Source organism: Anas platyrhynchos, chromosome 1, assembly GCF_047663525.1.
Source record: "Anas platyrhynchos isolate ZD024472 breed Pekin duck chromosome 1, IASCAAS_PekinDuck_T2T, whole genome shotgun sequence".
In the NCBI taxonomy this organism is placed as follows: domain Eukaryota; kingdom Metazoa; phylum Chordata; class Aves; order Anseriformes; family Anatidae; genus Anas; species Anas platyrhynchos.
Window position 1 is genome coordinate 47,302,584 of NC_092587.1, and position 14,558 is coordinate 47,317,141.

At 40.2% G+C, this 14,558-nt stretch overlaps 1 protein-coding gene across 1 annotated transcript in view; it reads right to left on the minus strand.

Moving 5' to 3' along the window:
• PLXNC1 (plexin C1) overlaps positions 1-14,558 on the minus strand; it is a 69,807-nt gene that overhangs the window by 48,423 nt on the left and 6,826 nt on the right. The window contains exons 2-4 of the mRNA XM_027452022.3: positions 10,654-10,776; positions 7,579-7,713; positions 5,453-5,553 (exon numbers count right to left, since the gene is read on the minus strand). Coding sequence (XP_027307823.1) covers positions 5,453-5,553; positions 7,579-7,713; positions 10,654-10,776 — 359 coding nt within the window. The remainder of the gene's footprint in view (positions 1-5,452; positions 5,554-7,578; positions 7,714-10,653; positions 10,777-14,558) is intronic.

The following is a 14,558-nucleotide window of genomic DNA, read 5'->3' on the forward strand; positions in this document are numbered from 1 at the left end:
TTGATTTTTTTACAGGAATATGGTTAAAACTGCAAAAAGCTCCAGGGAAACAATCAGCAAAATCTTCTGCTTATCAGAATAAATTACTCTGCATTGATATATGCTCTAGGGTCTTCATTACGTCAACAGAACTTAAACATATACAAGATACTTGGCTAGTAACAACGGACGTGGTAGCCTGAGATGGAATTCATCATCCCCACTTTCAACTACTTCATTGTACAGATCTAGATCTGACCCCTTTTCACTCTAGACTCAATGGGAAGAAATATGCTCTTTCAGGGTAAGATTCTCCTAAGTTATTTTGGACATTCACACAAAAATGAAATGAATCACACTATAGATTCTGCTGCTTCTCTCTAATAAGACTAAGAGGAGATGGGGATGAAACTCAGACGTGGAGCTGGGCTTTGAATGTGTAGAGCTGAGATGAATTCTTTTTCCTAATCACCTGTATTGTCCACTGATGTGAATGGTAATCTTTGCTCTTGGTTAAAAACACCTGTTTTGAAAAGGTAGTTCTAAATAGATTTCTCCATCTTCAGTAATAAATTAATTTCAGAAGTATGATGGCAAATAGTAAACAAGAATGTTGTAAATGTCAAATTGCAGGAAAGAAAAACTATACAACAGCACAAAATTAAGTAAGAAGGAGGGAACACCAGGATATATAAGTACTATAAGGATAATACATATTAAAGCATGCAATAAAAAAAGAGAACCTTGGAATACAAATTAGATAGACAGTCACTGAGTCTGAAAGATGAATCTTTAAAATACTGTCTGTTGCGAACAGCTAATGAACAATTCATAGATTAACTTCACGTAATTTCCTATAGCTAGCAAGTAAAGACAAGTTACTGCCAAATGCGTATAACTTAATATTTTAATATGAATTTGAATATTCATAAACGTGATACTTAATGTTTTAATAATAATACTTTTCTACAAAAGGTAGAAGCATGTCTTGCTTCAATCATGTGACCAGTGACATGTTTATTAGGGAACTATTCTTTTACTAAAAACTAGAAATGTGGACATTCTTGCAGAGCATGGACCTTGATATAATTTTTCCATGAGGAGCTCACTGTTTAAACATAATTCACAATGTTTTTGTTCTTTGGAAGGAGTAACACATAAAAGACTTTCAAGAAACATGTCCACCACTTTCCAAAATGCCCCAAATAACCCCACAAACCATACAAACCCTAAGGCCACCTTCTCTGTAAATTAAGATGTTGGCAATAGCAATGAAGTTAATCACAGGGTCACTTCCTTTGTGGTCTAACTGAGGAAACCGCTATGTAAGAGCCTGGTGGAGCTTTGCATCTGAATACATTCAGAACACAACTACACTGTCAGAAATTGAAAGAATGGCTAACAATCAGGACAAATTGAAGTCTCATTTATATCTCTGTTCACCTTACTGAGATCACAAAGGTCCATCAGCACCAGCTTTAGAACTACAATGGGTGGCTGGGATCTGTCATTAACTCATGTCCGTAAACCAGATGCTCAAATATGTATACATAAATGATTTTCACTGGGAATGAGGCATGGCAGAGAGACATCCAAAAGTTTCTGATGGGCTGAGGATCACACTCTTGACCATGCAGCAAGGCAATGTACTTGTCAAACTTGGTACTAAATAAATACATACATTTCAGTGACACTAACATTAACACAATAAAAAAGAAAACAGTTGATAAAGCTGAATATTTAAAACCATCTCAGGACAAAGATAGTTACATTCTTAGGCTGACAGAGGAACACAAGGAGGGAGCCAGTTTCCCTAAACTACAATGAAGAATCTAACAATTTCATTGCAAAAAATGTACTATCACCTAGGACCAAGGTCTGAAACTGTCTATTCCAGGAAAGAAATTGTCTTTTGTTGCTCTAAAAGCTGATCTTTAACTTTCAAACAATTGGCAATGGAAAATGGTCATTTCATTGGAAACAGACACATAAGGGGAAGTAGAGCATCTGATACCTCTCAGCATAAATTTTCACAATTGCCCTGTAGAAGCCAAGAGTAACAAGAAGTCCACCCATTTAAGGATGAGATTATTTTGTTTTATTCCTATTTTGAGACAATCTACACTGTTTGCAAGCACGCTGTAAGGAATACAACAGACAAATATTATTTGTGAATCACACGGTTCTGAAAATTTACATCCAAATTTATAGAGAAATACTAAGAAAGTAAAAAATATCAATACAGCAAAAGTAGCTGAAAGTTTCTGCAGTCTGGCTTTCTTGGAAAGGTGGAGTAGCCCAGAGCCCATCCAACACAAAAGAGAATTTAGACATAGTAGCAAGACAAGACACAAAGCAGAGGGTGAGGTTAATTAATTGTCGTGGTTTAACCCGGCCGGCAGCTAAACACCACGCAGCCGTTCGCTCACCCTCCCCCCTCCCTCTCTGGGACGGGGGAGAGAAATGGAAAGTGAAGCCCGTGAGTTGAGATAAAGACAGTTTAATAAGACAGGAAAATAATAATAACAAAATAATAATAAAATAATAACAATAATAATACAATGGTGATAATAGGAAAGTAATAATAGTATGTACAAACAAGTGATGCACAATGCAATTGCTCACCACCCGCTGACCGATGCCCAGCCTAACCCCGAGCAGTCCGGCCCCCTCCCCCCGGCTAGCCACCCCTATATATTGTTTAGCATGACGTCAGATGGTATGGAATACCCCTTTGGCTAGTTTGGGTCACCTGTCCTGGGTCTGTCCCCTCCCAGCTCTTACTGCACCCCCAGCCTGCCCGTTGGCAGGACAGAGCAAAAGGCTGAGATGTCCTTGGCTTAGTATAAGCACTGCTCTGCAACAATTAAAGCATCGGGGTGTTATCAGCACTCTTCTCATCCTAAGCCAAAACACAGCATTCCACCAGCCACTAGGAAGAAAATTAATTCTGTGCTAACTGAAACCAGGACATTAATTAACTGGGGGAAGAGAGCAAATTGAGAGAGCAGGATTCCGAGGCTTCCATGAGAGGCAAAGGGGCACCGTCTGCTTTAAATACCCTTTGGAACTTCAGGTTCAGATTTCAGGCACCCATAGACATACTCTGTTATGTCCATATTGAAAATACATGTAAAACATCAGTGCCTTGTACTGGAATAATTTCAACATACTTTAGGTAGATCTGATTCATCTATTAAATATCTATAAACACTAGGAGAAATCACACTATGCTATGACTAATTGTTTTGAATGATTTTAAGGGAAAAGAAGAATTTATATATTTGTCCCTACGGAAGACAGAGTAGACATGGGAAGATTGGCAACATTTTGTTTCATCTGTAATAAAATATGCATATTTTTTCGTCAAAATACTGGATTTGAATTCATGCAGTCTTCAAAATGAATCCCTGCTATTAAGTTTTATTTAAAAAAATAAGTGCGTATTTAATACAAAATTTATTTTCCAGTGAGAGTATAAAACATATAACTGATCTCTAATTCAAAATAAAAACTTTTGTGACAACACCATGTGCATTTTTTCAAAAAAGAATAAAATATTACATATTGCTATAGTGGACTTTGATAAAAGTATCTGTTAAAAACATGTCCTCTTTTTCTAAAACTTTAATTAGAGCTCTCTTTTCACAAAAACATTTAATGATGCCAAGTGCTAACAATGAAAAAATATGTAGGTGTTGAAGAAGATCCATATTGTAGTACTCCATTTTTTCTCCAAAAGAGTAAACTACTTCTTTTTCAACCGGGTGGAAACTTACGGTGATTCCCCTACTAAGTAGGGGATTTACTGACTGAAAACTGTTATTTGTAAGCTCTTTATAAGGTAACTAGAAGCCTGAGAAGCTTAATGCTGTAACTTACAGAGTCTCTAATAAAACAGGAAAAGAGGATATGAAAAAAAGAACAAACAAACAAAAAAAGCACCCTGGAGAATAAACACCTACTCTCTTCTGATAACCACCTTTGCAAACACAAAGAAGCAAAATCATGGTAACAGTGAAACAAAATCAAAATGAGTTGTATTAACCTTTTAAAGGATGCTTACTAGTGGAAATCCTTAAAAATAAATCTTTTAAGCAGTTTTACTTCATGTTTTAATCAGTGACGAACTGGCATAAAAATAAGGTATACGCTGGTAACATCAGCTGATGATACAAAGTTGGGAACATAGCCATGCAGAGTAGGATGAGACTACCACACAGCAAAGCTTAGATAACTTTGAAATAGGATGACATTTCAAAGCACAAGTACAAGAATGTGTACCTACAGCAACAAAAACCTCACAACCCATATGTGCTATAGACTGGAAACTCATCAGTTGGAAAGAAAACAGAGAAACAGAAGGGCCTGGGGGCTTTATTTGATCATGGATGATTGTGGCCCATCAATATGATGCAGTCATGAAAAAGACATTTATGAACCCAGGACACAGTAAGTAAGGTGCTTCCTGGACAGACCGGGAGGGATTAAAGACCACTGAACAAGCTGAAATCTCTTGTGAAATACTTTGACAGCCCGGTCCATCCTTATTTGAAAGGGATGCATAAAAACTTCTCAGAAGATCTACTGGAATGGAGTTGAAGAAAGGAGTGCCTTATGTGAAAGGAGCTGTTTCAGCACAGCATAACGAAAGTGAAGAATGGGACTGCAAAACCAGGGAGACAACAAATGTGAGGGACAGGGAAAACCACTGTGGGCACTAGAACAAGTATAACCCCTCAAGTAGATACATGTGTGATGAAAATGAGCAGAGAGATTTTAACCAGGATAGCCATTTGGATAGCCATGCAATCAGAACAAGCAGGACAAAAATCCTATCTAAATTTAAGATGGAGCTTGATCAGTTTATGGTGGGTTTACATTATGTGATTTCTTGCAATTGCCAAGACTAGGCTCGATGACCCAGGAATTGTTTAAATCCAGGCCAAAGACATGCAGTAGCTTTAAAACCTTATTCAAAGAAAGCAGCAAACCTAATCACTCAAATGCAAAGATGAAGTACTTAGAAACTAATTCTCCTCTAGTCTAGACCAAAGGCAGTGGATCCAAAGTAGGGAATTGTGAATACTGAAGACAACTGAGTGCTCTTTCCCTGTACTAACCTGCAAGAGACTCCCAACTATTAAGATAATTCAAGTATGAGTATACAGTTTTCTCTCTCAATCAATTTAGAAAGCAAAAGCATCTGCTCTAAAACCAGAGCAATTTCTTCTTTTTAGCCCAACATACATTTTATGGATAGATCTCAAAAGTCTAAGGGTTAACATAGGCTGTAAAAGGTACAGAGCTCCTTTGCACATAACAATAAAGTGGGTCATAATTACGGCTATGATTGATTTCATAAAAGTTCAGTAGATACAATCTTGATGCTGAATACCCCCAAGCCTGTAAAAATGTACACTGAGTAATAATGCATTGCTTTTATATGCAAGGCTAAAATACCAGAAAATACCTTCGATTCAAAGAACACCACCCACAGTAGGGATCCTTTGCAGATAAGCATTCTTGCTCGGAAACATATCTACTGCAATTTGCAACTGGTATTCTTCTCACCTAAAACCAAAGAATGCAATAATACACTGAATTATAATAGCCTCCAGAAACAGGGAAATCGAGGGTTACCATTAAAATTCTGACAGCAACCAAGCACGATCCCTTCAGGGAAGTTTCCTTACAGACTCCCCTCTGCCAGGAGACCTTTGGATAGAAATATGCGGCCTATTTTACACACACTGCATTTTGTCATCAGATGATGAAACTCCTCTGACAATGACAATTTGGTTGTACTACTCAAAGGCCAGCATGGACAGAGTAATGCAGGAAAGACTGATTAGCATAGTGAGTTATAGGTAATAATAGAAAGGAGGCGTATTTTACAAATAATGCTCTGCTTAGCAGCATAGTTCTCCTCTCATTAGAACTGAAATTTTTAAATGATAGATGAAGATGCATCCAAAAATGCATGCGCAAAACAAAATGCATCTGTGTTTACATCAACATGTCAGGTAACTGCATGTGCACACTGGAACAAGCGCATGCAACTACTTAGCATGCATGCAAGCAAATGCTATTTCAATAAGCAAATATAATTGTGGCTGTATTGTATATATCTATACTTGTACATTCAGCTTGAATATCCTAGTCAGCCATTTTCAGAAAAGGGAAGGAAAAAGAAAAAGAGAAAGCTGTTTACAAATACAATAATGCTATTAATAACAGTGCTAATTAATACTTTTAATAAGAAAAATGTTCCTGATTCAAACCATTTGTTTACAAATCTGTAAAAATTAAAAGTTTCTATGTTTACTGAACAGAAAGAAGGATATATAGCTTTCTGCAGAACTGCATTTACTTTTTCCAACTACAAATTTTAAAATTCAATTTAGCTGAAAGTGTTTGAGATTTAATTTCAGAAACTAGACAACATCTTAGACGACTAGCAAGTAGAAAAAAAAGACAGTGTAGATGCCTTATTTAAGCTACAAGAGATGATTAGAAAGGCATTTATTCCTAGAAGCCGTTGCTCCTCTATAACAAGTTGCTCTTGCCAAAGAAAACGCGAGTCTTTCCTTTGAATATTTACATATATTTTTGACAGAAATTTTGAAACCTTCTGCATTTGTGATAGATGGTTTGTATCAGTCAGGAGTTGTCCCACCAACTTACCCACTCTCTCAGACGGCAGGTTAAAATGGTATGTCCACTGCTGGAGAAGGGATCTTACTGTAATGTAAATGAAGGTAACCAAGTGCTGGGTAAAATCCTGTCCGGCTAAGATGGACAGCCAGCCCTTACATTTTCACTTCCATCTTCCCAGCTGCTGGCAAGACCACGGGATTTGCTGAGTTGATGCTCAGCAGCCCTGCTGCAGGACATGCTGCAATGACTACACGGGCTCCTGGGAGCCACTGCTGGGATGCAGCTCTGACTCAGATGCCCACACGCAGCAGCTTCCAGGGATTGTCGGACTCCTTGGCCTCACTATGCATACACATTAATCACTTCTAATTCTGGGGTTGTTTTGTTTATTTGTTTGTTAAGTCTAGGCCTAACTGAAGATAGTGAGAACTTTATCACTGTCTTCATCAGGACTAAGACTTCAAACCCATCTCTCACAAATTAAGAGATTTCTCCACATCAGAAAATGCATAATTGAATAGCAAGCCCTGGCCTACCAATACCTGGATTACCACTTCAGAGGAACTCAATCTCCAAAGAGCCTGCAAGTTTTGTTTGCAACCTCCAGGCTTGATTCTGCATGATTCCAGCCTCCAGGAAAAAAAGAGAAAAAAAAGCCTCTCTTGATTGAATGACATAAAATAATCATGGGATTAAGGGCTTTGCTGGATCAGAACAACAGTGGGCAGCACCATGGAAACAGAAGCTCTTCAGAGCTCTGCAGAAATGCAACCAAAACTTAGAGAACATAACCCAATCTTAGATATAAAGCTGGTAACTGCAGTTTGGATGTTTAAGTTTGGACTCTGACCCATACTGATGCTTCACCTCTAAAGTGTCAGAAATCCTTAGAGCAACAGTTTACTTTTTTATTATTATATTTTTTAATGCTTTGCTTACCTTATTGGCAGATGACAGATAGATGTAGTTATTATCTACTGGATCAAGTCGAAGTTTGGGGAAAATAGAGGTTTCTTCTTTAATTTCATATAAAACCTCTGGGCAGTTAGATTCCATATCCTCATTAAGAATAGCCTAAAACACATGAAAGAAAATGATTCACAAACCTTTTTATTGATCAGTTAGTATTTTAACCAAAAGCCCAATTTCTGTTCTTTCAGTAACTATATCAGAGTCTCTGAGCTGATTTACTGGGCCCTGATACTGTTTACTTACTGCACTGGGTCTCACGCTGTGGGAAGATGGAAGAAAAGACCATCAGAACAGAATTTCTACAACATACACAGCAGACACATTTTGCACTGAACCTAGCACTGCTTTAGTGTATGAAACATCCCACTCACCAAGTATATTCATGATTGTCACAGAAACTGAATGTGGAAGAGACACCTATATCCCTGTCATATTGCGCTAAGTACTCCTATGAGTGGAGAAGAGTAGTAGTCCTCAGAAAACAAACTAATATCCAGGTACCCATAGTGTAAAAGTGGATCTATGCAAATAATTGACAGCAGTCTTCAAGACAGAAGTTTCTTTGTGGCTTCTGTGAGTATACATCTTAAGTGGTTCTTTCTTATTCTGCTCAACGGTAGTTTTCCACCACCCTTCTCACCAAATTCAACAGAACTAGAGACCACAGAAACTTTAATTTGCAAGTTAATAAGCACACTAACACTGATACAAGTTTCTTCCATAAACATGACTAAACAAGGTCATGTTCATGGTCTCTGCTGTGCTAAGGAGACATGAAAGACTTCAATTCTGTTTTTCATTATCAAAAGCACAGTGTGATCAAATAGACAAAAGCTTTTCAAGCTCTCTATTGTATTCCTTTCCAACTGTCTGCAATAGAAGCAAAAAATTAGAGTCATCCTTTGCAGTGTAGACAGGAAATGTACATTCTAGCAAAACTCGGAAAAAAATAAAGTATAAAAGACCTCTGGCTGGATGGTTGAAAAGTTTGATAGTGAGATAAGATGACTTTCACTTCTAAGCAACTTATTTAAGCTAGCGTAGGTCAACTATATAAGCTAAGGCAAAATTAGCCTTGAATTTTCTCTCTAATGGACAGCCATTCACATCATAGAGGCCAACGAACAAATAAATATGCTCTTTGGCCATGCTCCCCAAATCTACCAATATTTAATATTTCCACTGGTAAATGTAAGGGTATGTAGAAGGAGAATGTCTGCTCCTTTAATGGTACCTGCTCAAGGACCTTTTCTAAGGCAACAAGGAAAAGGGAGACAGTGATGGGAACCAAGTCTGGTCAATAACAGAAATCGATGAGGGCATGAGACAATGTGGGAATCTTTATTCCAGTAAGGTTATCTGGTAGAGGACTTCTAATCTGGGAGACAGTCACAAGACAGAAACATCCCAGTCACACTTGTTGCTGGGCTATCAAACTGCAGGTTCTGGTTCCAGGAAGGTCAATCTGGCCTTTACAGCTGACAAGATTGTGCAGTGGGAGAGCCATGGAGACCGGGAGGGTGCAGAAACTGCAGAGTTCTGCAAACCCACAGGGATGTGCAGGGGCAGGAGGGACAAAGAGGTGGGGAAAGGTTTAAAAGGGTATAAAAGGGCCGGTCACGTGTAACGGGGCCTGTCAGTGCACTTGTCTGGCCAAGTCCTGCGTCTGATCACCACCGCCTGTCCTATCTTCTCATATTTTCCCATTAAATCTTTCCTTGACTCTCTCTGTGCATATTCATTGTCCCTCAGTGTACATGCTGCAAGGACTACTTGCCAGCTCCTGGCCAGACCTGTGTGTGTGTGAGGGAACGTCAGTGCCAGCTGCTGGAGTCATGCTGGGAGTGTAGATGTCCCCAGCCTGTGGTGCCAGCAACTGCAGAGAGTGGAGTCCTAGCATCACATACTGGAGTGACTGGGGTCTTCTGCTCCCTGCCAGGGGCAGAGCCGGTCTATGTTCCCAAATCAGCTACGGGGGGGGGGGGCAGTGCGGGTGAGGTGAGTACGGGCTCCACACTGGTGGCTGGAGCGGGGCTGTAGGTTGCAGCCCCTGTGCCTGGTGCTGGCTGCTGGAGGGGCCCACGTGTCTGTATCTTCCCCAGCCTGCTGTGTGTGGGGTGTGCCTGTGTATTTGCCAGCAAACTTTAAGCTGGACCAGGCAGTGAGTAACAGGCACCTTGGATCCAGGTCGGGTATCAGGTGGGCAGGGAGTCCATGCTGGTACGCCCGGGGGGACCTGCGAATGCGGTGTGCATGAGGGATGAGTCTGTGAGTGCTGCGTGTGTGCAGCAAACTTCAGGCTGGAGCAGCCAGTAGGACACCCGTAAAGTGGGTAAGCAGGCCCAGAATCCAGTCACGGATGCTATGCAGGCTGAGCAGCCATGCCAGTACTTGAAGGATCCACACGTGTGTGCCTGTGAACCTGGAGAGTGCTGTGAGTGTGCCTGCACCAGTGACCTTCCATCTCCAACAGCTGGAGGAGGAACAGGCCTCATCTGTGTGTCTGTGTTTTACGTAAGGCCTGTGTGTAAGTGCTGCTGAAGGCAGCCCGTGTGTCTCTGGATACATGTTCAGCTTTGCTGCTGGTGGGACCTGCAAAGGGGAAGGCAGCAGCCACATCCCCAGCCTGGGCTGAGACCCTGGGACCACAGGCACCAGGCTGGGTCCCAGCGGTCCTTCCTTGGAGCGACTACAGGGGATAGCCACGCTCTTTACCTCACTTAACAGAAAATCAAAGCAAGGAAGTAAACAAAAGACAGAGTAAATGAGAACTCCACAGTCCATAAATTGATTACCGTGGGCATTAGCAGATTAATGAAATGCTTCCATGAATTCTAAACAGGGTACATAATTGCTTTTGGAAGTTATCTCGTTCTCCAAGTAACAATACAGCAGTTACTTCACAAACAAACAAAAAAGAAATTCAGAGATGCAGGGTGGTATATCTCTTTATAATCCAGTGCCTAAACAATAGGAAAAAATACTGCATGTGAGCATGGTAGTAGCTGATGCAGAAGGGAGAAATTCCCACACTCCACTTACCTTCAGTAGCTGTCCATCATCTGTTCCCAGAAAGAGAACTATCTGATTTAAAACAACTGTGCCATAAACAGCCGCTAATCCAGAGTGAATCAAGGTAGGTGATTTCTTGATTGATCGTTCCTCCTGAAAATCAGATATAGGAGAAAATCATTACAAAACTATTCACCTGTAATGCAAAATGTTAATTAAAAAAAAAAAAAGAGAGAGAGAGAGAGAGAGAATCCCTGGAAAGATTCTCAGAAAACTCAACTTCAGAAAATAGTGTGGGTGACATTTTTATTCTGGCAGAATTTCAGAGCAACATATCTTTGGAAATGTCACAGAAAACTACTTTTTTTATACATGGCAACTGGTCATATCCATGATAGGGATTACATATACTGCAGCTAAACCACTGATCTCAGTGGGACACAAATTTAGTCTAATAGCAGCACATTACTTTGCAAAAAAAAAATCTCTTTTGGGGGACATAAGGCCCCAGACCTATTCTGGATTGCCAGTACTTCTCAATGAAGCCATGTTTTCCCATCACCTGACATCATGTATTATAAAGGCTACATATACACTCAGCAACCACTTTTAAAGGCATGCAAATGTTCTGGAGAAAGCAGACTTCAAACACACAGCCTTTTTTTTCTGTGTCAGAAAATGAAGAGCTTCATCTGCCTGCATGGTTTCCTGCTTTACACTAAAGGAAGTTGAGACCTTATTACATAAATATAAAAATTACATAAAGCAGCATAAAGTTCATGTCAAGGAGAGCATAAAGGTATTTCCATGAACTTTAAAATCAAAATGTTACATGCAATTCTCTGTCCAAACTGGATGAAGTTAAGAGACAAATGTATGTAAGCAGCTCATGAAGGAAAAAAATGGGTAGGGAATCCCTGTATTTTGTGGAATAAGAAACCCCAAGCCAAATAACCCAGACCTATCACCTTTACTGTAGACAACCAAGTTTTGAAAGGAAGCCCTTACTGTGTGAGAGAGTGGGAGAAGAGCTCAGGCAGAACCAGGTCTTTGGGAACAAGCCCTATATATCAGCATAAAATGCCCAGAATTTCAGCCTCAAGGACAGATCCCTAAAACTACAGGAACCCTCTGAGTATGGGACCTTATTTTGCTTTAACACACAAGACACAGTGTAAGAAGGGACCCTTCATATCCACATTTTGCAGAAACGTGAATGCATTTCTCAAAGTTACAAAGCAAATCTCTAACATGGTAACAGCTGAATCCAGCTCTCCTGCATGCTAGGATGATGGCTTAACCCCAAAAAGCCTTTCCATATAGAAATACATTTTTTCTGAACAGCAATCCTAAGTCAATTAAAATCTTTTTCAGTCATCTGAATTATTTTAATTAGCTTGCAAGAACGGTCACTTGGAGTAAAAGAAGACTTGATTAACTTTCATATTTAAAGTTTTTTTTTCTTTCTTTCTTTTTTTTTTTTTTTTTTTCATGCAACAGGAAGAAGACATAGGAACTGTCATGTAGTGGCACAGAACTCCAGTAAAACCCAGTTCGGTATGAGACTTTAGTGCCACAGAGATCTGTTTTATATATGGGGGAAAAAATGATTGCAAGCATTTTGAGGTGGAAAAAGCTAACTCACTTTTTTATTAGATCAGAGGGTAACAAACTTCAGCACTGGTGCAGACAATGAGCCCTCGCTCAGACCAAGGAGTGAGGAGATGAAGTGTTCCAGGCTTTGATTTCCAAGAGAATTAGGATTTTTTTCTCAGTGCACTGTATAGCAGCGTGAGGAAGACAAACCACCCTAAGTTCCTTGCAGACTCTATACAATAACATCACAGAAGAAGGGAGGACTCACCCAGTCTCTGAAAAGCTTTGCTGCCAGATTTTATTTTGACCCACATACTAGTAAAATAACTAGTGTCATATCAGTGCATCCTCCTCATCTGACGGAGGAACCAGTACTGACAAGTGTGGAAGCCTCCTCCCCTCACTCTGTTTGCTAGAGGGAGGGTCACTGCGACATTGAGCTAATACAGATAAGGAGAGGAGGAATTTAGATGGTGGGCAGTCACAACAAAAATAGTCTTCTCTCCTTTGCAACCTATTTCTCCAGCATGCCCATTCCCTCCAGGGTGCAGCTGCTGCTTTCACCCTTCTGTCATCCCTCTTCCAAGTGCACTGATTTTTTTAACAAGCCCTTTTACTTCTTCCACTGTGACTAATGGGGTTACAGCACTGTAGGGCCTTCCCAAGCTTTTTCTTTCACAGACAAATCCAGCCCTAAAATATATTTACAGTCTAAACTTCCCTTATACTTGAAGAGTCATTCATCTCCACAGTCATCTATGCTGTAACACTTCCAGGCTCATTCAAACACAAGAAATGCAAAAGAAAAGACAAATACCGCTGCAGAAGACTTTTCTTCTCTCTTTTTTTTTTTTGTTTTTTCTTTTTTTTTGTAAATTTTTCAGTTCAATCTTCTATTTTATTGTTTTGTTCCCAAAAATCTTCACATAAACAGGTAAGCTTAGAGATCTCTTGACTTAACTTGCATCTTGCTTTTAAGATCAACCCTTCTGTGCTGTCTGGTTATTGGCACGAAAGGCATTTATACTCATTTCATATTTTGCATCTCTTTTTCAGGTTTATCTCTGTATGATTCCAGCTGCAGCAATCATATTCCCACTTCTAGTTTCTGTCTTGATTTCCTCTTGATTCTTTTACATTGCTCACCTCAGAGGAAAGGGCAGCATTTTAGCTCACTCAACATTCAACATATTGCAGTTGGCCAAAAGGCAAAAATTAAGGATTTGCAAATCCATAGTGAACAAATGGGTGCAGATATACAAAAGGGCACACAACCTGTGAGCATTGTATAGCAATAGCCAACACTGGAACAATACAAAAATGTCCTTCCTAGAGGGAAAAATCTTATGGAAACTCATTCTTCTTCCTGAACTTTACCACCCTTCAAACTCTTCCATCAGTGGCTACTACATCAGAGGGTAGCAAATACTGGTGCATGCAGTGAGCCTTTATTGATTGCAAAGAATCAAGGAGACAAACTGATCCAAAAATTTATTTCCATCATTTTTTTAAGTGGTATATAGCATAGCAATGCTGGAGGACAAACCCAGGTGTGCAAACTGCAAAACATGAGGGAGGGTGGCAGGAAATGTGAGGGTCTTCACAGAGAAAGATCCTGAGCCTCACGATGCAAGGCAGGAGGGCCAGTCAGAGGCTACCCTCGTGGAAGAGGCTGATGGAGGCTCCTGAGACATGGGAGGCTAGAAACACGTGACTTCTTGCAGCAGAAGAAATGTTCCTACTCCACCCTCAGTTCTGAATTTACAGAATCAGTGAAGCGCACTAATAAGCAGTGAGGGAGAACAAGCTCCATTAAAAAAGGCTTTGAAACCAACTGGGCTTGAACTGAGCACTAGCAGAGAGAGCAAGAGGAAGTGGTGGGTGACAGTGGTTGGAGATTCCCTTCTGTGAGAGATGAAGGCACACATCTGCTAAACAGTCTTGCTGTTAAAATGGGTTTCTTTTTTTAGGGTCCCTGATCCAGTACATTGCAGAGAGACTGCCAATGATTTTCCATTCCTTTGACTACCACCCACTGTTGCACACCCACATGGACACCTAAGACACTGCCTGGAGCAAATCAGGACTACAAAGCTCTGGGGGAAAAGTGAAGGAGAGAGGACTCCAGGTTTTGTCAGTCCTATGGGGACAGTGAAAGGGTGATGCTTTCCTGGATTTGCTACCCACAAACAAGGAAGAACTGACCGGAGATGTGATAATCAGTGGCAGTCTCTGCTGTAGTAACTATTAGCTAACTGAGTTCAGGATCCTGAGGGCAGTGAGGAACAAACAGCAGAGTACAGATCCCTGGACTTCAGGAGACCAGACTTCAGCTTGTT